General features: G+C 40.4%; 1 protein-coding gene across 3 annotated transcripts in view; it reads left to right on the forward strand.

The window, feature by feature from the left end:
• Positions 1-25,135, forward strand: part of ARID1B (AT-rich interaction domain 1B) — a 323,165-nt gene that overhangs the window by 229,397 nt on the left and 68,633 nt on the right. For all 3 annotated transcript variants that reach the window (XM_035322604.1, XM_035322603.1, XM_035322602.1), the window contains one exon: positions 9,506-9,595. In XM_035322604.1, the coding sequence (XP_035178495.1) occupies positions 9,506-9,595 (90 nt within the window). The remainder of the gene's footprint in view (positions 1-9,505; positions 9,596-25,135) is intronic.

Below are 25,135 nucleotides of genomic sequence, written 5' to 3' on the forward strand. Positions count from 1 at the left end.
GAAAGTAAACAGGAGAGAGCAACTGGCTCTGACAGCGAGCTTTGCTGTTTGCTCCCCATCCCCAGATAACAGTGGACTCAAATTATTGTGATGTGTTGATTGATTACAGCCGTTAAGTTTCTTAGTAATCAGTTTCATCACTTATTCTCAATTCACGCTTGCACCTTTGATTTTTCTTCCACAACAGGGTGATGCGGGTTGTCGTTGACTAATGAAGAACAGAATTGGTTTCGGCATGAGACAAACGGAATGCCGACACCAATCCCAAAATGCATTAATCTTTAATAATCCACATCTGCATGTTTATAAATGATATAACCAGGGGTTGCTAATGTTGATCCTCCCCCTTCCAAACAGCAAGTGACACGGGAGCGGTGTCGGCGGGCAGCAGGCGGGGCGAGCGGCTGCGTGCCGCCCGCGCGACCTTGCAGAGGGAGCGACCCAGAGGAAAGTTCCCAGCTGATGAAAAACGCGTGGGGAACCGCTCTGCTTCTGCACCGGGCTGAGAAGCTTATCACTGTTGAGCAAGATGAAATACGGCATGATAGATCTTGTCTTCAGGAAGATCAGACCCACCAAATGTTTGTTGGAGGCTGGGTTGCCTCCAGGTGTTTTCAGCCTTTTTGCATGCAACTCGCCATTTCCCCCTCTTCCCTGAGAACTGCGCTGGCTGTGCAACGTGCATTCTAATGCAATAAGAGAAACTATGGATCGTCTTATAAGGGTTTGTTCCTTCTGAGGATAGGATTAATGAGAGCGCACGCATTTTACTACTTAAATGCCTATTAATCACAGGCGATGGAGTTGTACAAGAAGTAGCAGGCAGGACAGGCAAAATAGTTCGTTGCCACATATCAGCTCTGCTCCACTTTCCACCTACCTGCCTGAACTTGAGAGGCTCAGAAGCAGGGAGGAGTGAAACTCCACCAGAGCTAACGCCACCTGATGATTAATATTGATTCGGAACAATTCCTACATGGAGATGGATCAAAGAAAAAAGAAATACGGATTAAAAAACGCAATTTTATTTCATGTTTACAATTTCTTTGGCATCTTGCATGATTTTACACCAGAAATATTATAAATGAAAGTTGATATATGGTTTTGATAAAATTTGGCAATAATAAAATCAGGATTCTGAAGGTTTCTATTAGGTGGCAGATACTGGAAGTTTCTTGTGTTTCTCAGGCTCTTAAAACTGGTAGACAAAACGAAGAACAGCTTAGAGAAGAACTTTCCTTGTAGTAATAAATGAAGTCTAGAGAATGGGCACGGATAATGAAAAATTCTTTCTTTTGGAACTTGGATTTACTTCCTAAATGGAATTCTTGCGCTTTAAGTTTCAGGTGTGTGACAGGGTAGGTTTCGTTTCTGGAAGGAAGAAATGAGCAAAATAGAGTGAGGAAATACTGCCCTCTCCTTTGTTAAGAGCTTTTAGTTATTTAGCACTTGCATCAATAGCAGTTTTATATTCCGGTTAATTGACATTTTATAGAGAAGTTGAGAATGTTTTTTCTCTAGCTGAAGCATATGCTTTTTGCATTAACAAACATGTAATGTCACGTCCCAAGTAATTACGAATGACTAAATCCATGCAGCCTTTCAGTCTAAATGCGAGCAAAGCTATCATTTTTATGAAAGGCTTAAAGGGACAGGGTAAGAAATACGGAGCGGTTCCAGGGCTTGGATCAGTCGCTAAAGAACACAGACGCTTCTCTCGCTGTTTTACACTGATTTCACAAAATACAGCTTAGAAAATCTAAAAGCAATTCAAAGGCACTGTGGAGGTGTGAGAGAATGCGCTGGCTGGGCGAGCTGCTGCCGCAGCCTCTCCAGCCCCCTCTCATCCCAATTTGCACCGTTGCTTTGGAGGGACGCGGTGGCACAGAGTGCAAAACATGTGGCGGGGCGGTTAAATGAGACTTTAGAAAAAAAAAAATGAAGTCAGTGGCTGAGCTTTGAAGAGGTCTGTCTAGTGCGGAGCAGTGAGCGAGTGGGGAAAAAAGGAGCAAGCGCCTCATCTAATCTTTCTCCTGGGGACCCAGGTGGACAAATTGGCAACCCTGTTCACAGCCCTCCCCCCCTTCTCCTTTGTACCGTAAGAACTGCTAATCGGATCCATGCTGCTGCAACTGTGGTTAGTTATTAACAGAATAAAAGCAGATTTCTTCAAAAGAACGGGTTGGGGAAAACGGCTATACAAAATTGCAAGGTTGTTAGAATCTTAAATGCACAGCGGTCGATTTTTTCCTATTCTGAATTATACGCTGAATACAGTCTTTCATCTGTCACTGTGCCCGTTTCTTCAGAAGGCAGCCAAACATTAAGCTTCTCAAACAAAAAAAAGTGTTTGAAAGAGGAAAAATATTGGGGAGGAGGAAGAATAGGAAAATGAGGAGGAGAAATCAGGTTTTGTTTTTATTAATTTGGCCTGGTGAGAGAAATACGAGCTTGCCGCTTCTATTCAGCTCCTGCGTTCCAGCCTCCGTGAGCCACCATTTCTGAAAGCAGGGATTAGAGAAGATTTAACTGGTTGCTATCCTGGGCTGCGCGAGTCTGGATTGGCCTCCAGCAGAAATACCGTGTGCTGTGAACTCTCCCGAGCTTCATGGAAATAATGCATTAAATGAGCGCGGAGTTAGGCAGAGGTGGGAGTCAAAAGAATTTGATCCCCCGAAATGAAACTTCTCATAACTGTAAAGTGAAATTACAGGTCTAGGAGGGGTGTTATTGAGGATAGGGAAGCAGTGATCCCTAGGTTTAGGCTGACTTACGCCTTTGCTTATATATATAAATAAATGACGTGCCCTTAATTTTGAGGGGCTCTAGTGCCTTCCTGGTTTGCAGCAGGATTTCGAAATTTGCTGGAGAGGAATAATAGTTGTCAAGCAGACAGGTGCTCTCTATGGCCTGCTGGAAATCCATTCGTATTTGGATGAGTTGCAGCCTTTTGAAAATTTCTATTGACAGCTGACTTCGGGCTTCTTGCCAAAATCTCAGGAAAAATAAAAAAATAAAATCGGCGATGCTGTCGCGGTGCTTCACTTTGGTCCAAACGCCGAGGTGGCTGCTGGATGGGGTGTAGATGAAACAGGGCCTCCTGCCGCGGCTGTGCTGCTCCCTTTCCCTCCCAAGCAAAGAAAGCGTTTGCCTGCGGGGCAATATTTGCTTTCCTGCAACTTGACACTCAGCCCATTGTCAGTTTAGGTGGTACTAGCAATTATTTCACTTTATACTCCTGAGTATTTCTTAATAGTCTTCATACCTTACTCAGGGGTTATACAACCTGGGAATAAAACATGGACGGCCAATTTGCCAGATACCAGCTTCAGCCACATAATTCTCTCCCCTTTATTTTTTTTTTCTTAACAAGAAAATGGTCTATAATGCAATGAATTATTCTGTAGCGAGGGTGACATTTGGATGGTGTTCCATAAGTAATACCTTGGGACCACACGCTGAATAATGAGGATGAAACAAGATACTGAATAGCTACCTCGTCCTGTCAGTGTCATCTTTGTTTTAGAATTGAATGTTATATCATGTCAAACAAGTAGCTCTTGGTCATGAAATAAAGATGTTTATGCTGTTGCATATGTGTGAAGAAAAGTCGGAGATAAGGTTCTGCGGGACACCTTAACTCGGTGTTGCATATTTTTAATGCACATTTTAGAGTAATTTAGCCCTTAAGTTATGGTGACCTCTGTGAAACTTGATCAGAACCCAGTCCTTGATACACTGAATATAATACAGATATGAAGAAGAACATGGAGGATAACTTCTAAGGATTAGCAGTCAGAATTGCGTATTTTGAGAACAGAGGAGTTTTACCTTTTGATGATTTTAAATGGCTTGTGAGCAATACTCATGTATACTTGCGAATCTGGTGTCTATGGAGAATGATGCGTTTGTTTTAAGAGGCAATATGGAAAGTCAGGGCCAAGCCAACAATATTTTGGACAACTTTGCAATGTGGAACATCCCTACATTTGGCCTACGTTGACAATCTCCACACTTGCAGCTGCTTTGCGCTGCTGTGGTGGAACAAATCATCTGATTGCGGTCTCACCTTCAGGCAGCCGCGCAGCCAGCAGCTGAAACCACCCCCAGGCTGGAGGGTTCCGGGCTCCTCCGGAGCTCCCAGGTCGCAGAGGTGGAAATTGGCTGAGCGAGAAGGCAGCAGTGGATTGCCAGCACTGCCATCGCTAGCAAGGGATTGTTAGCTGCAGCATGGTGCTGAGTGAAGCCAGAAGGCTTGGTTGGAGCACAGGTGCCTGCATTTCCCTCCTGGGTGGTGAAACAGGGCCCTGGTGGTGTGGGTAGCCAAGATACGGTCTGAAAATCTGAAAGGGTCCTCATGCTGCTGACCTTTTAAAGTATCTGTTACCATGTGAATACAAGGAAGGCTTTAATATTTTGTGCGTCTTAATTTGAGGAAACGCAGGCAACACTTGGTTTTTGTTCAGATGAGTACGTCACTTTAAAAATACTGATGATACAACAGGAAGCTTGGTTACAATGCATAAATTAAGGAAGAAAATAATCTTTCTTCTTTAGAGGTCATAGGCTCTGTAAGATGAAAGAGATAACACAAACCACATGATCAGTCTCCCTTTATGCTGCCCATAGAAAAACTTCTTTCCTTTGAGGTCATTTGCACCTCACTTCCAATTTCCTGAAAAGCCCATTTAAAACAATCCCATACAGAAGCCTATTTATGATCTTTCATTTCTGATATAGGGATCTGAGACCGAGTGTCCCTTCCGGTCTGCGAGCCTTTACTGTCACATTGACTGTGATATAATCCCATTATTTTATCAGGTTTCATCTTAATACTCACTAGGTTTCCTGGACCTCATTATTCCTAAAAGGAAGTTGTTTCAAATTCCAGTAATGGTTTGATTATCATCCTAAACATTGTGCTCTTTTCCCTCCCTGATGTTTAGCCACAAATACATTTTTAAGAAGACGTCACAAAATAGCAGCTTTACTTTTTGCCATGCTAACTAATATGCCCTCCTTCAGTCTCCCATCATGTCATGCTCGTAGCCATTCTCAGTTCCAATTCCAGTTAGCATTAGGCTTGTTTTTAATTTTGTGTGCACAAGGGCTCAACAGTGGCACATCATCAGTGGCATATGTTTCCTTACTTCCACTGGAAATAATTCTCCTAATTCATCCTAGTAATATATTTTTTTTTGATTCAGGGTGACAGCAAATGGTTAGTTGTAATTGTCGAAAAATGTAGTCAGATTTTCCCTCCTTGCCTTCTCCCATTTCTACTTGATAATCCTATAGCTTTTCGGTTAGAAAAGGCCTTTTTCTGGTCTGTAAGTATAGATCTTTGCATTTTTGTTACTCCAATACAAAAGGTGGTCCAGTTTCCTAGATAGTAATTTGATCATCTGTGTTATTGACTATGCTTCCCTACTTAGTAGCTAACGAATGTCATTAATAGAGTCCTACTGCTTAATTCCTAAAATAGATTGAGAATTGTCCCAAATACGAGCCACAAGATCTTTAACTTCTAACTTTCCTACAGCCTGATGTTCCCCTTTCAACTCAGGCTGTTTCTGTGATCAGTCCCCCTGGTCCCCATTTCCCAGTTCCTTACGCATCTTAAAATTCTTGTACTGATATCCCTCCTTCCCTCTTTAACCAGTAATTTCCCAGGGGAAACCTGTTATCACTGAAGTGCTTTCTTGATTCAATTGTTCAGGCTCAATTCTGTGAGGTATTGTCCAGAGCGGTACCGAGCACTGCTACCAAGCATCCTCCAGTGTCATTACATTGATGGGAGCAGAGAGCCCTCAGCATGTTTCAAAACGTTACTGATTTGGGCAGTAATTCATCATAAGGACCCCTCCCCAGCAGGATATCAAAGGTCTGCTCTTTCTTGCTATGTTGGCTCTAAGGAATTTACTTTTTACACTTTAACTGCAAATTTCATGGCTACCATTATAATGCAATCACCGTTTAGTACTTTTCTCAGACCACCTTTTCCAAAGGTACAATGAATGCAGTCTACTATTTCAAGCATAGATTTACAGAGTCTCATGCAAAATGTTTTAAAGCATTTCTAACATAAATTTTAAAATAGAAAACCAGCTTATAACTATGTTATTAAGTAGTTCAAATTCTCTCACCTCTTCAACCTCTTCAACTGATTTTACTTTGTTAAAAAAAAATCTACAATGTATAAGGTAATCTGCTGCTTTTGGTAGTTGTAGCAACTAATTTTAATATATATGCATTTTAAAATCATTTTGCTCCTCTGTTAAATCTAGGTGAAAGAATGAGTGAGGCATTATCTACCCTTTTAACATACATTATTGTATTTGCTGTGATTTTGCATAAGAAAAATATTGTGAAACATCAGTAGTGTTTACTTTGCAAAAGTTTTGGCAGGTAGAGTACCTCAGCAGTGTGATAACAATACTATACAAAACATGGGAAAAGGGCATTCCTGTTTAAACTTCCATCTGCGTATCATTGGGTCAAAAGAGGCAGTATTCTGTCAGTGAAGAAAATTGTGTTTGTTTTTTTTTCCTTTTACATAGCCGTAGAATTGATGTCTAAAAAGAAAATAGATTGTTTTCTTTTGTAAAAGTTTTCCTTCCCTAATAAAATACAAAAGTATGTTCATGTATAATTTAAAGCAGCTTCCAAGAATACCAGCTACAATACTGGCTGAAAGGCAGAAGGATTAATATCATTTAACGGAAAGAAATAAAAAATCTTTAAGGTCATTTCTTTTCTTGACAAAAGAACTTTGAAAGCATGGCAGACAGGATCTTCAAAGGTTTTTAAAAGTCCTGTCATCCACTCCCAATCAATAGGAGTTAGATACCCAAATTAAGAGTTCCGTTCAAGCCTTCAAAGGTATTTGGATGCTTAACTTCCTTTTACCTTTCAGATCACTTCTAAGGGTAAAATGACAGGCCAATTGAAAATATTTTTGTACAGTACTCCACATGTCCAGCACCTGGATCATTTGTAGTACCCACTGATAATTAACATAATGGCAACTTCTGTTGCAAATTCCTTGTCTGAATGTGTGTAGAGTTGGTTGTCTTGTTTATGAAATTGTTTTCTTGTGTGAAACAACAGCTCTGGTTTCCTGTTTCTTTCAATACCAAAAGGCAAACAAACAAGCAAAAAACCAGAATGCAGACTTTAAAAAGTGAACTAAAATAGCATTAATGTTTACAGAGGTTATAAACATTTTCAGTGAATTTGCAAAACTCCTGAGGTTGGATTCCCAAAGGATGCAGATGAAAATGATTTATTTGTAATATGTCGTATATGCTCAGTTCTAGAGTTCGACTTTCCCTGTCTGTGCTTGCACATCTGCATGTGCAGGATAAGGTTCCTGCCAGATAATTGAACTTATTATCAATGTAAAAAGTTAAAGACCTGCTATAAATGTAGTCAAAATACATTGCCTCGTACAGATCTTCCATGCAATATTAATGTCTCTTAAAGTTTGCCAAGCCTCCAGCTGGTGGGGGTCCCACTGGGAGCTGTGGGGTGCAGTCAGGAGTACCTTTGCCTCTACTATTAAGTATTTTGAAAAATCTTATATGGTTTTCAGAAAAAAAAAGAAAAAAAAAAAAAGAAAAAAAAAAACAGAACCACAGTCAAGATTTACTGGAAGTACTCCATCTGATAGCGGTGCCTCGGGCGCACACGGTGGCAGCGGCAGCTCACCGCGTTAGCGTGGCGCTACTGCTTGTTTACAGTTCGAGCCACCGAATCCTTTCTGTCAAGCAGAAGGTGTTCACTACAGTGCAGGCACATACTGTTGCCACAGCCTGCCCACGAGTGGCATCAAAACAAGCTGGTGTGTTGTGGTCACACGTCCTGGCGCTCCCAGCCAGGCCATGGATCCCAGAGCTGCAGGCGCTGAGTGGCATCGTTGGGCCTCCAGCCCAGCGTCTGTGTCTGAGACCGTTGTCACAGCCGCTCATAGTCGTGTTGCCCATCATGTTTCCTAGCACACAGGCACCTCAGCTGAGTAGTTAGGAGGTGGTCACACCCCACATTTTATGGATTTTCCTTTTGTTCATTTCAGTTCTCTCATTGCCTTGGCTCCAGTGTGCAGGCCTGCCATAGCTGGTGGCTCTGAGGCCGGGAAGCAGCAGGGCAGGGAAGGGCAGGGCAGGCACATCCCCTTTCCTCAGTTTTATTTCCAGCTTTGGGCACTTCATAGCTCTAAAGAAAGAGCAACCCCTGCTGGCTCTCCTTCAGCTCTGCTCCCAGCTCCAGAAATAGCCACAGGATCCTCGCCTCAGCCATTAAAAAAGGGTGGCTGCTAAGCACGAGGAAATGATTCTCAGCAGGCACAAATCTATTTCATGTGTTTTTATTCTTTCCATTTCTTTTAAACGGAAAACAATCTGAGCAGTTTCTGAGGATGAGGGATATAAATCTGTCTGCTGCTATTTATACCATGCTCGTCACTGCAGTGGCTAAGTGCTTAAAATATATACTTGCTGCCTAACCCGAGGTGGTCTTCAAGCTGCTATGGCTGTCGAGAGCAGAGGTGACTCAAACCAGCAGCAACCAGGCGGCCAGGAGATGCCCAGCTCTTGGTTTTCCTCCTCCTGTGGGGTGCAAAGCCGCTGCCATGCTGTAGCAGTGCAGTGGGGGTGGCGAGGGCCCTGTGTTGGACACGGGCGTTGAATTGTGGCCCAGAGAAGGGACTTCAATGAGCACCTGCTTTGAGCACTGCGTAGCACTATTGAAAGGGAAGATTTAGTGTCCTGAGCCTCACAGGCACCATTGTGTGTGCCACTCTTCCTCTTTCGAACGAGGCCATAGAAATGAGCCTGTCTGTTCTGGATGGATATTTCAGTAAACAAATATCTTCCCTTTGCCTTATTTGAATAATAAGATACCCCTTTTCTGTCTGTTCCCTTTCAAACATGCTTCACGTTTACCATGCACACCTATGTATTACTCTTTATTCCCATGTTCTGTGTGGACATTCAAATAGCATTAAAACCACTGATTCATTGAAATACTTTTTATTGTTGTTAGTCATTTTTGTATTGACTGAATTTTTCATTGGTAATATTGCTGGCAGTGGGCCATGTCTGCCTGGCTGGAGGCCAGTTTAAGCTCGGCAGGATGAGCCCTATTGTTCAGCAGACTTGGATTTTGTTAAACTCTCTAACAGAAATATGTGTCAGGAGATTTGCAGCTATAAATTGGATCATGTCGGTGAGGTTGGGAACTCGCTCAATACAAAATTGTACATTCCATTGCCATGCCTGTTGCTAAATATGTTTATGCATCTTTCCTCCGTGGGTTTCCAAAGCAAAAAATGAAGAAAAAAAAAAAAAAAAACTGAAAAAAGCTGAACCTGTTGAGCTCTGTTTTTAACTTATACAGCTGGTACTTTTTTTGATGTTAAGTGGTTTAAAAATGCAGCAAGGCTTGGTTTTGTGCATTGCAATGTTAAAAACAAGTCTATTTTCCCTTTCTTCTCTGTGTGTTACAGGCAGTCAGATGCCACCGCAGCCTCCTGGCAGCCAGTCAGAATCCAGCTCCCACCCTGCTTTGAGCCAGTCACCAATGCCACAGGACCGAGGTTTGTTAGGTGTTTGGGTCTTTTTTATAGTTGGTGCCAAGTTCAGTCTTCATTTTAAGTTGCACATTAGTAATGTGAGATTTCCTGGTATTTTTTTTGTCCTTTTCCCAGAGAAAATAATGACAGTCCTTATTTTAAAAGGCTCTGGGGGTTTCCTTCTCTGGGGAAAGAGCAATTGAATAGCAGGTTTTACCAAAACATAACTGGAAACAAGACCTTTTTAAAATACAGTAAATACCCAGAGTATAAAAGCAGTTTTCTGTAAATGTTTGATTTATGTCCTAGAAAATTCAACTTTTTGTTGTCTGTCTTGGAATTGAGATCTATAGAAAGTACTATAGAAATTTTAGTAGCTACAAGCACTGTAGTTTTGCTACTGTTCTTAGAATTCTTGTCTCTGATGTCTTTGCATGGACATGATAGCTAGTGCTTTACCCAATTCTAGAAATAAAAATATCTTTAAATATAAAGAGAAACCAACTATTTAGGTCAAATAGTTCAAATGTTTAGAAATTGTACAAGGAAAAACCTTGTAGGCAGCAGCACTGTTCTAAAACATTGCTTCCTAGCAAGCACTCACCAAAATAAACGGAGAAATATTTTTTCTTAATGGTACTGTTTGTAAATGTTAAGCCCTTTTCCTTTTGCCTCCTTCCTCCCTAGCTCACAAAAAAAAAAAAAAAAAAAAAAAAAAAGAATTATTACAGCCTTCACACATGGCCATATGATCAACTGCTGTAAACTGGGCATCCTGTCCATGCAGTGGTTAACATGTGCCAGCAACAAGCTTGCAAAACAGACACATGATAACTGTGATAAACATGGAGTTATTTATGAAATGCCCCTCCTAAAATGTCTTGCTACCAGAAATATTCCAAGTAGCACCATATGGGGATACCATAAATACTAGAAGTTTTCTCACAGTGAAACAAGTTGAACTCACAGAATGACAAATTTCTGGGACAGCATCCAGGAGAAACGAAGAGGATTCACAAAGAGAAGGAAAGAGTCCTAATTTTTGCTATTTTTCTGTGTTGGATGTCACCTCCTACAGGAATGCTGATTAATGAGAACATTATAATAGAAAATTCCACATTCAACTCATTTATTTTATTTCCTTTGCAGGTCATTCTTTATACATAGTTAGTGCAGGGACTTACCCTTAAATTTTGTTTTAGAGTAATGTACATGCTTGGTAAAAAAGAGTGGCCTCATTACCCAATATAAAAGTGTTATGTTTTATAGGACAGAAGTCACAAGACAGTGGGAGTGGATCAGGTTGAGCCTTTGAAGAGCCAAGCATCTCAGAAAGATGTGTGCATTTCTTGGCATGATTGGGTCTTGGCACTAAATGTGGCACTGCTCAGTAATAATTGTTTCTGCAGTGTGTGTTCCTCATCTGGTTTTAGGGGACGAGTTAGGTGGATCTGACAAAGCCATATGGTTTGGTTGAACCCTTTGACCGTTGTTATAAAACAAAACTGGGTGTCAGTATATGGTCAGGGGAGGCAGAGGGGCATGCCGAAGTAAAATTCAGAAGACAGCTACTAAAACTGAGAACTCAAACAAGTATATAACAGTGAGGAAAATAAAATTTACAGGTTGATGTAGTGTTGTTCTTTGTCTATGGGGGGGATAATTGTGGGCATGTTCTTAGAGGAAATGTGTCTGGGAATGTTAACACATTTTTTCACATTTCGTATGTAGAATCTGGTGTAATATGCATGATCCTTGTGACCCATCTTGTACAAGAAGTTCATTTGTTTCATGCAGAAGATATGAAATTTGTAACTAGCTGGGTCATATTGATTTTGCAGAACGTGTTCCCCAAAGCTTCTCTAAAGTCTGCGCTATACGTGCATAAACATGCGTGCATTCCCTTTTGCGCCCTGTCATTGATTAGAGGCTCCTTTGAAATGGAAAACTTCACCTTTTAAAAAGGCTGTTACATTAGTTGATTCCTTTGCTTGCTTGAACTGGTTTCCACTGAACTCGAAGACAGGAAGGAGGGGGAGTAATGGGGACTCAAAGGGAAGGTGCTTGTCATTTACTGATAAAAACCGGAGCAGAAAATCATTGCTGCTAAGGACACCTGATCCATAGGCATCTGTTACAGTAATTTAAACTCATGGCTTACTGATGCATTTTCTACCAAAAAAAAAAAGTCTAGAGACCCTTCATAGGATAAGGTAAAGTTATTTGTTTTAGTACTTTGTATAACATTTCTTTCCTCATTTAGAGAAATAATTGAATGAACAACAGGCTGCTAACAGTTTCCTGAAGAGAATCCTCTGCTCTCAATGTTTGGGAAAAAAAATGTTATCTATCAGATATTGTGAAATTTGATTATCAGGTGGAGTCTGAGCTGTAGCACTTCTGGGTGCTAAACCACTACCTTAAGCCATTAAGTTTACACATCTTTATTATTGAAGTGTTTGATTATATTTTATCCTACTTTACATGGTTACTCAGCACCCAGCTGGGATTTCTTGTGTTTGCCTGCCTTAGGCTATACATCCCTGTCATACAGTGCAGTATGAAGCAATGAGCACATTTTTGTACGTACCTTCTGTGTATGAGAGGAGTAAAGGTGGTAAGATATGTATGTATGTACAGTAATAGGAATTTCTTGGGAGATTGGAATTCTGTGCTCTTAGCTTACTTTTACATAGCTTATTACATACTTTTTGTAATGATTGCATCAAAGTTGCTTACATTTTAAAAATAATTTGAATTTTATTGATGTCAGACTGGTACATTTGGATCCAGTGAACATACTGTTGTAGGTAGCTTACTTCTCTTCGCATCCCAGAAGTGGTTACCAGTCACTGAAGTTTGATGCCCTCAATGAAACTATTTCAGTTCTACCAATATGCATCGTCTACATAAGCGATAAGAAATTCCTTGTAATTTTATGTGTATAACCTATGTCTCAACTCACAAAACTTTCAAAGTACTGGTGCTTGAAGTTAGACCCATATCACTTAGATAACGTGGAGTCAGAGAGCTGTGGAGATAGCAGGCTGTGTGGGGTTGGGGTCAGAAGTCTCTTGGAGAAGCAGGAGGAGCAATGCTGGCTCACCTACACATGCGTTTATCTGCTGCTGAATCCCAGCAGTTACCATTACTTGGGAATAACACGTGAAAATGTAGTCGTGGCTGTTGAAGCTAGTCATTGAAACTTACTGCTGGGAGGGATCCATGTTTTGCTCTTTGTTTCTCATATAGCTTCTCCAGGTTTTTCTTTACCGTGACCAAAAGTAGATTTTTTATTTTTTGTTTTCATAAACTTTAGTTACATCAGCCTCTAGATGTAGGGAAGCAGCAATACCTCAGCTGTTGTACCCATTTGGTGAATACTTGAAGGACAGGGTTCCCTATTCTCAACTGTACCAACCTATCTGATCTGTTGAAGTTTTGGAAGCTGCACTTTGAGGATGTGCTCAGTAGCCAAAACTGCTCTGTGGGCCAGAAGGTGTCTGCATGGATGAAATAGAAACCAGCATATCCAAATTAACCCCTGAACTAGTTTCCCGAAGTGTGAAAAGGAAGTCTTCTATCCTGACCTTTAGTTTATACTCCCACTCATAGTTTTGCAACCTAAGGGAGATGTCCATTAGGAGATGTGTTTATGGATATTCACGTAAGTAAAGGCTAATAGGAAAAAACGTGTCAGAGTAATGCTGAAACAGACACTTTCACTCTGGGAGAAATGAATGGTTCCTTACCTAATTTTGAAAAAGCATAGAAAACATACCAATTTTAAGCAATATTTTTCATGCTTTTCAAGTTGGGTATCTACACGTCCAGTTTCAATCTCATAGTAAAATAGTGAATTGGGAGCTCCTGAAAACCATTGAATTTAATGGAAACAGTTAATGACTTCGTGTTATTACTCCAGCAAGCACCCTCATAATGGGGATACTTAAAGAAGCCTTATTTATTAGTGCAAATGTATATGGGTCAGAATTAATTTTTAAAAAATCTTTAATTGTTTTCCCCTTATAATTTTCACAGCGGTATGTAGTTAAATATTCATGATAATGCTGATGATATGCTAAAGGTCTGAAATAGATCTGGAGCCTCAAAATCAACACAGGTTATTTAACCCTTTTCATCTAATGCACCATTGGGGACTTGCTCAGTGAAATCCCAGAGCACTGGAATAATTAGAAGATAGTAATGAGGATTTAATTAGTCCTTGAGATATGCTGAAATAGGACCACTGAGAACTTTTCTGTTTGGACATGGATTGCAAGCAGAATTGATGCCGTTGCAGCTGCTGTGATGTGCTGGAAAATGTATTCTGTAGCTGGAGGCAGTTTCATGGCACCATTCTGTGCCTGTCAGATCTGTGTGGAAAGTGCCCGGAGTAAGCACCTCCAAAATTGTTGAATAGTAGCCTTCCTCTTCTCCATCACCTTCCCCCAGTACCTTTTTTTTTCTTTTTCTTTTCCTCTTTTTTTTTTTTTTTTTTTTCTTTTTGTCATCCTTTCCATTCTGGCTGTTTATTTCTTTCTGCTGGTGACACGATCTAGCTTTTGAGGATTGTTGTAGTATATGCTCTAGGAAAAACATATCACAAACAGGGGCGAGGAGTAAGAACAGGCTTGTAGGAGTACAGGTGTTATACTAAGCAAAATTGGGATCTTTTTGACACAAGTGCTAGTAAGCTTTATCCTCAGATCTAGACCTTATTTAGTATTATATCTTCACAAAAGTGATATTTATCAGTAGCTGCAATATAGTAAATTTAAATAGCTTTTTTGGCAGCCAAGATGTTATCCAGCAAGAGGTAGTAACAGATGGGATGTGATCAGGCATTTTGATGTTCTCTTTGTGCTTCCCTATAAACACTAAGTAGCAACTGAATTTCTCTAACTACAATTTCCTAATTTGCCCATCAGATTTCATACAGGTATTTTTATCCCTTTGAACTGTTTTGTGGGCATGCTTATTTGTACATGGTCGTCACATAAATTCCACTGTCACATATTTTCTTCTAACAAAATATAAATGTTTTTTCCTGCATTGAAGACACAGAATACCAATCTGGTATTTTGCCCCTACGATTTCTGATCAGATTTATGGTTTAATACTGACATTTGATGGTAGAGATTCTTCTCCCTGAAATCTATTTTCTTCTTAAAAAAAAAGAAAAAGGGGAAACTAGAAGGAAGAAAATAGATCAAAGAATTCTTATTGCAACAAAAAAGATACTATAGTTTGCTTTTAGATCTTAAAAAGACTTTTTCCCTGTGAATACATTTTTTGCTCTCATTTGGGGATTTGGGATCTATTCAGAGCACTGAGGAGCTAGAGAATAAAATGATTCTTGTCATTAAAATTCTTCTGCTTGCCATGTTAACGATGACACCACTTAAGGTTAAATCAGACTTGGTAATAAGTTTACTTGATGGAGACTGAAGTGTTTCAGGCTCTTAAAGAAAGATGCTTGAGACATGCACTGAGTGCAAAGCCACAGGTATGTTTGAGTGCCTCTTCTGCACATAGTATTCTCCAAGTGGGTCAGTACAGAGGAGCTAAGCTCCAGCTGGTATACAGGAACACCATGCCAGGCTGGGAGAAAAATCTTCATGCCCAGAAAACTGGGGTTAGATGAATTGTGCCCTCAACAGCCAGAAAAGTGCTCCGTGAAAGGAGAAAAAGTAGGCTGTAGTTGAAGATGTCACATGTCTTTTGAGGGAATTATTCCATTACAAGGTTACCGTGTAAAACATCTCTTTCATCACAAGTGATGTGACAGACCGTATCAGCACTCCCATCCCCACTTCTTCGGAAGGATGCGCAGGAACATTCAGAGTTGATCTGTACGTGAAGGTAGGGCCATGCACAGAGCCATGCACTGAACTTCTTCAGTGACTCAAAGAGTTACGTTAGTTTCTCGGTTCAGTGAGCATTAAATTTATCATCAGTCTTCAAAACCATCAGTCCATCTTTTTTTTTTTTACTGTTTTTTTTTTTTTTTTTTTTTTAATTGATTGAAAAGGCCCTGATGCTTTAACTGAGATATAAAAAAGTAATCTTCCTTCCATTTGAAATGTGTTGGTCTGATGAGCAGGGCTTTTATTTTTTTATTTTTTTAATTTTTTTAAATGTAAACACACTTCTTTGCTGTTTTTATTGCAGTAGCATCCAAAAGCCCCATTTTTGTTCCCGTTGTAGTGTACTGCATCATACACCAATGTGAGCTTTTGCTGTGCAATGTGTATGCCTTACAATGAAGAATCAAAATCTTTGGGATCCCAGGTTACCGGTTTTCACACTGAGCTGTGGGAGAGAGGAGTTTTGTGCCTGTTTTTCTGTCATGCCTTGAAGGAAGAGTTGCTTTTCTGGCTTTGAAATTGTTGGGAATGATACTAACCCAAACTAGGTTAATTCATAAAGGAGTCAGTTGCCATTTCAGGACGCTGGTTGCAGGCTGTACTTGGATTTCAGACATATAGCAGCCAGAGTCAGCTTTAGGTTGATCTGATTAGTTGTGGTGTGCACTAAATATGCAGCAGTGCTGGCCATCTGCAAGAGGACAGGGTATGATTTGCATGTGATAAGGCACTCTGGGAGAGAGCAAACCTGCAGAAGTAGGATTGGAAGTAGATGATAACATCTGTACATTCAAAACCTGGAGTCAGGTCTCCCAAGTAAATTCTGTATACTAGCAGCTGGTCATTGCTTTCTTCTTGCTGATGTTAAATCTTGTTATACTTGGGGATGAATCTTTATTTCATTTTTTAAACTAAATTGGGGATTCTCTTTTTGAGATTAGGGAGTAGAATTGAATTATTCTGAGAGAGTTTATATAGTTGCCAGCGCAGAGACTTCTCAATAGAAAAGTTTCCACTGACTTCATTAGACAGACTTCAGATTTCCTGCCCCTGGGCTCGGGGAGTGAAGTAAGCCACAAGCTGCCATCGATGAAGAACTTGACGAAGCGTCACTCGATATTCCTGCCACCAGGCTCACTGCAAAGTTGTGAGCACCACCCCTGTCCCTGGGACAGCCTCCCATCATGGCCTATAAAACTCCGAGGCACCTGTGCTCTGCCTGTGTAACAGCATCATTGCTTCAAGGACGCCCTGCTCCCTCGGCACCTGGGTTAACCTTTTTATGAAGCTTCTCTAAAAATAAAGGACTTCTGATCTAAGGTCCTTTATGTCATTTTAAGTTCATATGTAGGGCACTGAGCTGAAACCTATATAATAATGTGTGTATTAATAGCTAACACTAGATAGTTCTTTTCATCCCAAAGGATCCCAAAAGGCTGCAGAATAAACACTCGTCAGGGAACAGCTGCAAATCAAGGAAGGGAAGAATCAGTCGAATCAGAACTCATGGTAAAATAAGACCGAGACGAAGACATTTGGGACTGAAGACAACATGCTGATTTTGTATTTTTGAAAAATATTATGATTTATTTTACGTGCATACAAGACAGAAATGAGACACTGTATGTATTTCAGTCGTGTCCACAAAATCCATATATATCTCACGGTATTCAATATATTTACTTCATGAAAAGGAAGATCTGAGTTGAGCCATGGAACCTTTGAACAGCAGTCTCTGGGGAGGTTAAATTTTTCAAACCTGAAATTTAGACCATTAAGCCTGCAGGCCTTGCACATTACACATTGAAAAATGCTGTTCCTTCTTCACTCTCCTCCGTGATTTTCATAAGTATGCATGTTATTAGGGAAACTTAGACAAATGTTGATTGTACAAAGCAGACAGGCTCCTCAGGTTTTTCACATTGGTGCTCAGATTAATTCCAGCAGCCCAAGCTACCCAGTGAAATCGAGGATTTGCTTCAGCTGGGGAGGTGTGAGGGGGGTTTGCTTTTATACTGCAATTCACCATTTTCCAAGCACCGTAGTAAAAGCATCATGCATAAGGCATATTACAGTAACAAATTATGTGTAAGAAAGGGGATGAGCAATGAGTTTTTGCTCTGTCTGTTTATCAACATCTCCACAAATGTCTTTCCTTCTCTGAACTTAAAATTTACATCAGAGAGCATTAGGCAAGGTTTGCATTAGGAAAGGTTAGGTATTTCTTCTCTAGCTACCATATGGGTAATCTGTCTGATCCTTCCCCAGATTCTAATTTATCAGTGATAGATTATATGAATTTCAAGGCCAGGCAGTAGCTGAGGGAGGTTTAGGGGTGGGAAAATTTTAAACATTATTGCATGCTATAGATAGACAGGGTTTTGTAATATCAGAGAGAGGGAAGCAGGGGAGATTCAGCCAGTTAACCTAATAGCACAGCTGGTAAAACACCAGGGGGTCTGGGTTAAAACCTTAGCTAGGTCATTAGTTTCCATCTTCCCCAAAGCTATTCACATTGTGAAGAGAAGCAGTCAGACAAATACACAGTGAAGAGTCTGTAAGATACATAATGAAGCATAATAGGAAAATACTGTAAAAATAAATAAAACCAATCCAGTGCTTTTTCTTAAATAGAACGTTGATCCTTTTGTGAAAAGGAAGAAATACCTCAATACTCTTTGCAGGAAGCCCCAGTTTTGCTAAAGTGTTGTTTTCCAAAACTGCTATTTTATGTGCGCAAAGAAACATCGCTGAATGACCATGAAGAAACGTGGCAGTCGTTCTGCAGACGTTACCTGATGCCAACATGAAAATAGATGGTCCAGGTACAAAAGAGAAATCGTGTTGCTGTTATTCTGGCCTAGAGAATGCTCTGGCCCAGAGAACTTTGCATGTTTTTAGTAGCACCCTGTGCACCTGGAAAAGAAGGAAAGGCTTTATGTTTCATGAAGAAATTGCCCAATATAGAAGTTTATTTTTTTTCAGTTAATGGGGAAACAACAAAGAAACACTTTTTTGGGGTGATTTTTTTTTCTTTTTTTTTCTTTTTTTTTTTCTTTTTTGTAAAATAGACTGTGATTGGAGAAAGAAGTGAGGAATATATTTATTTTTTAGCTTTTATGAAAGTAAAAAATGTATATATCAAGAAGATCATTAGCCTGCTTTAAAGACTAAAGAATAAGCCTCTTAATTTCTCCAGTGTCAGGGGTCTCAGTGCATTCTTTAATGCTGTTACCTCTCAGTTGCACAAGTTGCTTCTCAGCAAAGGTGTTCACCAGGTGTTGGGGATATTAGAAGAGCTCTAGTGTAGTCACTGCCTGCGTATTACCCGTGTCATTGTTGCTGCTTGGGACACATCTAACAGGCTCATACCAGAGCCATCCGAAGATATTTTATTGGCGCAGTGCTCTAACTTAGCTGTGCTAAATATGGATCAGAATCTTGTTTGCCATCTGTTTGTGAAGGTGTTTTATTGGATTTTTTTTTTACCAGCCTATTAACTGGACAGAAATGTTGAGAATTAGTTTTTACATCATCTAAATGAGGTTTACACTCCAGAATCTGATCTATTCGGACTCGCCAAGCCATCACCGTGTTGTATATATTACTAAGCTATATGTTCCATGCATGACAAGCATAGCTTTCATATATACTGTCACCAGTCCCGCTGGGCATGTCTTCATAAGGCTATCCTCAAGAAAGTGAGAATAAAAGCTGAGAAAAGTAAATCATCCTTAATGTGAAGAAATCTTGTGACTCTGGAGGCCAGTTCTCTTATGCCACCTACATGGCTTCACTGGATTTACCAGGGCTGCATTCTGGCAGCTTAGATTTTTTTCCCCAGTATCTAAGTATCCCTCACTGTGTCCTTTTTAATGAGCCACTCCGGTGCTGACCACGCGGTTAGAAGGCCATTGTGGTACCATCACCAGTCTGTGCAGACAACCTGCTTTCTTACTTTCTTACATCCTGGTGTCTCGGGTTCATGCAACAGTAACAAACTCTTTCAACTACTGAAACTCTCTGTTAGTGTTAGATTTTGTTCTGCTGGGTGTTTACTCACAGTGCTGTGAGGTGATGACTGTAGGCAGGGCAAAAACCCAGATAATGGTTCACCAGTCCAAAGACCTCCTCAGCTGAGGTGCCACCTGAGACTTGCCATCTGAGATAGACAAGCTAGGGAGAGTTGCAGACTAGCTGTGATATTCCTGAGCATCCTTCCACGGTAACAGCTTGCCAAATTTTATTACATTAAGTGCACAGAATATTCTTTCTTGTTTGTTTAGCTCTATCCTGCTACTTCAGACCCAGTTGTTTACCTATCGACAAGCTGCATTGGGAATTTTCTGCTCTAGATCCATCTCAGTTCTGTTGTGTTCTGGAAATCATGGGACAGTGAATACAGCCCAGATGGCTGTCTGAGGAAGGAATGTCTGCCAGGAACTCTGTCACAAGTGTGCAAACATTTGCTCTTTTTTCTCAGAGGTACCGGTCAGTGCTGTGCTAACATAGCATTGGTAGTTTGTGTGGTTTCCCCCCCTACACCTCCTGCAAGTTTTTCCTTTATCAGTAGCGAAAACCAACTCTCTTTTCACATTTAATTCTTTTGAGCTGACTTCTAAATAGAGAATTTTATGTTTTTTTTCTGTAATTATTTGATGTTTAGAAAATGTGTCCAATGTGTTTCTGCTTTTCTCACTCCATGATTTCCAGAGCAATAAGTGGGCTTAGCCCCTTCCTTAGCATCTGCCCTCAAACGAGGAACTTTCCTTTGCCCAACTCAGAAGAGTTCCTGGGTTGTTTTGGTCCCTTGCTTTTCCACTAGCCATACCTTTCTAAAAAGAGCAATAAGCAATAGCCTAGTGTATTTTTTTTTCTCATATAAGTTCTTTTTTTGCGAAGTACGATGGCAAGTTGTATCTTACCGCATTTTTATTTATCAGATTTGTAATTTAATGATGATCAGCTATTGCTGTAAACTCCAAAGTTTTCCTGAGCTTAAAATGAGTAAGTGTTGTGTGTGTTTTCAGTTTTAAGTCATTCATGAAAATCAATGAACTACTCCCGGCTAAATCAAAAGACCTCTCATTGACTGCGGGTTAAGTGTGTGCCAGTAGAGAGTTACTGTCTATCAGCAGATATACAATAACTTGTTACTTTGCAATTACTTCCTTTGCATTTTAGATCCTGCTTTCCTGGAAGGGCTTTTTCATATTCAAGCTAAGACTTTAAAAGATCAGAAGAATCCATTTCAGACTTTACAGCAACACCCAGCTCATTCTATAGAGTTTTTTCGTGGTTAATGCTAAAGAGATAGTATTCAGCAGATGATTTTGTATTGGTCATTGTACAAATGTAATTAAGAGAGCCGTAGCGCATAGTTTCTTGAAAGTCTAGTAACTCACTGTTGTTAATCCCTTTTTTGTATACGTATGCATAAAGGAAAAATAAGATTTTAGATGTTTTACAAAGGCACCGTATATGATATTAGCTATATGATGTGTGCCAAAAGGTGTTAGTAATATATAGGACAATGGGAAGTTCATTTTTTTCTTTTTCTTCCTCAAAGGAGAAGAAACACTTCACTCACAAATATCATAAGCTGTGTATTACATCTCTGCATTTTGCCAAAAAGGAAGAAGATAAATATGCTGCTATATGACCATTTTGAAACATTGTTCTATCAGAACTTACAAACACATTATCATTAATAATAGTGAGCTAATTGTTAATAGTATGATACTGTTTCATTTGTAACTGGAAAAAAAAAAAAGTGCAAAGATGGCTTTACAACTTCAATTGCGTTCTAATAAAAAGATCATTCTTTAGGTGTATGAGTATGGTATAAAAATAGCTAGAATATGAGAGTACTTCTGGAAGGCTCAATATATTCAGCTACTCCTGAAATAGCTTAGTTTGCTGAATTCCACTCAAGTGTTTTCTTGGTAAGTAATCTCTTGTTGTGATGGCAAGCAAAGCATCATCTGTACCTCTTTTATCACTAACATTAGGGGAAGGGAGTAGGGGTTGCTCACTGATGAGCATGTTGCCGTTGCAATTTTTAAAGCCTTAACTCCTGGCTGTTTCCTATCAATTTCTTTAAAAAACAATGACAAGAAAAAAACACCCTGTTGTCATAGAGGTTGACATGTCAGATGCAGTCTGGCTGTTTAATCATTCCACCGCCTTTACTCCAGTGCATTTCTAATGTAATCCTACTTCCCTTCTTTACAAAAACAAACTTTATCTTAGATCTAATTTTCTGGAAAGAAAATTTATTTCTGTTTGTATCAGTTATAAAATGAAGTTGAACACTAGGGAAAATGTGTGTAAATAAAGAAAAATGAATGTATGCCAGCTGCTCCCTTTCATTTCTGATCAGATTTCTAGAATTGATGTTGTTTTCTCTTTGTGATGCAAGCATGTTAACGTCTTGACCAGGAACCCTTTTTCTCTCTCAGACATCTGAGCTTTCTGCAGATACTTGAAGCGCTTCAGACACATGCACTGATCTCTGAAGATTTACTGTGCTCTCACTGAGATAGATGAGGATAGAGTCATCCTTGTTTTAAGGGAATTCAGATCACATTATGGACCTGGTCTGCCTTCTTCTCCATGTCATATCTGTAACTGGAATTACTCTTCTGCTCTCTGGGAAGAAGTTGAAGCAGATCCTATTTTAAGGCCGTGTTTCAACATAACATACAGACAGTAATATGGCATGGATATTCTTCCTGCATTTCAGGGTTCCTTTTTTGTTAATTCTCAACCTGTCCATGCTCAAGAGAAGATGGCAAAGCCAACCTCATTTGAGCACAGTCTCACACCCTCTGGGATGATGACACTGGTGCTTCATGTCAAAAAGCAGTTAAGGAGTCTGTTCTGTTTGTGTTAATCCAAGCCCCAGTGCTTACCTGCTCCACCTCTCTTGCAGCATCTTTGTAAACTGAAGTCAGAGCATGGGCCTGGGCAGTGTCACACAGTTCTCTCTGCTGTGTAATTAGTGACATGGCATGCTTTTGGCCCATGCCTATGAGTGCTTCCTGAGCCACAGCCCCGGGCAGAGATGAGGCAGCACAAGGACTGCGTACAAGAGGCATATGAATAGCACTGCCAGGACTGAGTGGGGAGGTTTAGCCGAATGGACACAAGTGTCCCACACCACTGTCTAGGCCAGGGAATGCTCCTGATGTGTTTTACTTATGACTGTACACATAGCCTGGCAGTCCACTCCACAGCATCAGAAACAGATGAGAAGAATTTTCCTGAAGAAGGGGTCATTGGGGTGGAAACATTTATTCCATTTATTACTCCAGTTCCTTCAGGAGCTGTTCTGACAACAGCAGAGCTGGCTAAAACTGATGTCCATGTTCTCCACTAGACTCAACGACCAGCACTTCCTCAGCATCACCACTGGAAATCGCTACAACCCATGCAAGCTTGTCAATGTGTCATCCATCCTTGCAGTGTTAAGAAAAGTATGGCCCATGTTAACAGGGCTGAAAACCCTCTATCACTAACACAATGTTTGCAAAGTTATCTCTCATAGATTAAAAGGCCCATGGTGAAGAGAAAACACTCACTTCTTACTAATACAGGACTGAGTTTACTATCTTTATAATAAAAAACTTAGTGTGACCAGTACAAAATGTTTCATTTAAATGGATCCCGTGAGTGTAATATATGTATGGTGTATGTGTGTCTGGAATTTGAGCATTTATTTCCTACAGACATACGATTTTTTAAATTAGTTACAGTACTGTCAGAGCAGACATAGGCTTTATAATAAGATTTGTGTGAAAGTAGAACTATTTTAAAAAAAGAGTGGTCTGTTTCAAAATCAAGCTAAATGGAGAAGGTCATATGAGCTTTTCTTTGTGGAAGTGTGGAGTTTTCCTGCCAATATTTACTAGTTCCCAAGCCTCCATTTCTCCTTCAGTTACTTGGCTTGCCCTCTCCCAGTGAGCACGGCTGGGCTTCCTCCAGAGCAGGTGCCGAGCTCTGACTTCACAGTTCACGTGTGATCAAATCAGTTGTCTGAGGGCTTTGACAAAGGTCAGGAAAACTCTGTGCATATTCTACCCAAAGTTATGGTTGTTAGAGTTTAAGCGTGTTACGAGTTGAACTGTTCACAGTACAGAAGAACAGGGCACCAGTTGGAGCAAGGCCATCTTAGTGCTCGTTTCTTTCTTTACAACCTGTGGCATTGAGCTTACTGTCTCTTTGATGGAGTTTTGGTGGCTGGAGAAACATGTTAATGGAAGGAAACTTTGTGGAGAGCTCAAAAACTATATACTATAAATTTTTTTCTTGACTCAGTGCCTAATTCCTGGTAAAGTACACACCACTTTTCATTTGTACAACTTCGAGATACTGTCCCGTTCTGTAAAACACACTTGGTCACCAGCTTACAAAGAGGCAACCAACATGGAGAAAGCCAGGAAGGTCATTCACCTGGTGTCACATCAGTAGCAGCAGTGTTAGGACAACAAACTTACCTCTTCCCGTTCGGGACATGCTCACTGGAGCTGTGGTCTTCTCCCAGAGGGGAGATCTTTGAGCTGCCTGCAGTCCCCAGGGATGGCGGATGCAGCTCGCCAGTCACAGGAGCTGTAGTACCTTGATGTTTTCAGGTGCTTTTTCGATCACACGTCCGCATGTAGCTCAAAAAATAAGATTTTTGTATTCTGCTTTCTCTAATCCTCCTTTCAGCAGCGTCCAGTTATCCACTGACTGTCAGGGGTTTTGTTGTACCTTTCTCCCATCCCTTCGCTAATGTCGGGAAAGGCCCAAGCAATGCTGACAGGCCAGGTGTCTCACTCGGCTTTCAACTTCATACCTCTGCACACACGCTCCACTAAAAGCACTGGAGGGAACAGGAAGCAGGCATCTTCCACACTGTTTCAACCCTTTGCTGTAGCAAAGCAGGGGTGCCTGGACAAGCTACAGGGCAGGCCAGAATGCAGATTTGCTCGTGCACGTTTTCTTACCTCACAGCAATGTGTGGTATCTCACGCTTCCCTGGTCAAGGGCGAGCCGTCAGGAGGCCTTTCGTGGAGCTGGTTGCAGCAGAGCAAATACTCTGCCTCAGCACACCCATGTTTTGCCCCACAGGAATACGAAGATGAAATTTAATATGCAAACAGAACAGGAAAGAATACGGATTTCCTCAAGGAATAGGAAATACCTTGCTGTCTCCTCAGTACGTCCTCTTCAACACTGAAAGCAGCGCTAAAACTTTTCAGGGTGAAATACTACAAAACCAACATCCCTTTATAGATGGTTGATGGGCAGGATTGAAGGATTTCTCCCATTTTCCGCAAACTAAAAAGAATAAACAGAAAAACCTTCTTCTACCTCTCATTTAATAGGGTTGGTTCTGTTCCTTTATATGAAGTTTCCAGATTTTATAGCATTTTACTAGGTCTTTGCTGCAGCTTTTGAACCTTAAATTAAATTGGGATTCATTAATACATTTATGAAAGGAGAAAGAAGAGAGAATGCAGTACAGACATGCTGGTGACAAGAGTGGAAGAAGGTCCTAGGGCACAGATACATGTGAAAAATGACCTTTTTTCTGGCTGGTTTGGCTGATCTTCACATAAAGGGAAATTTTAGCTTCTGAGGATATGTGGGCAATAGGAATCTTTACATTGGACTTTTGCAGGCTAAAGGTATGCATTTTGGTAGCAAA

Source organism: Oxyura jamaicensis, chromosome 3 (genome assembly GCF_011077185.1).
Source record: "Oxyura jamaicensis isolate SHBP4307 breed ruddy duck chromosome 3, BPBGC_Ojam_1.0, whole genome shotgun sequence".
Taxonomy (NCBI): Eukaryota; Metazoa; Chordata; class Aves; order Anseriformes; family Anatidae; genus Oxyura; species Oxyura jamaicensis.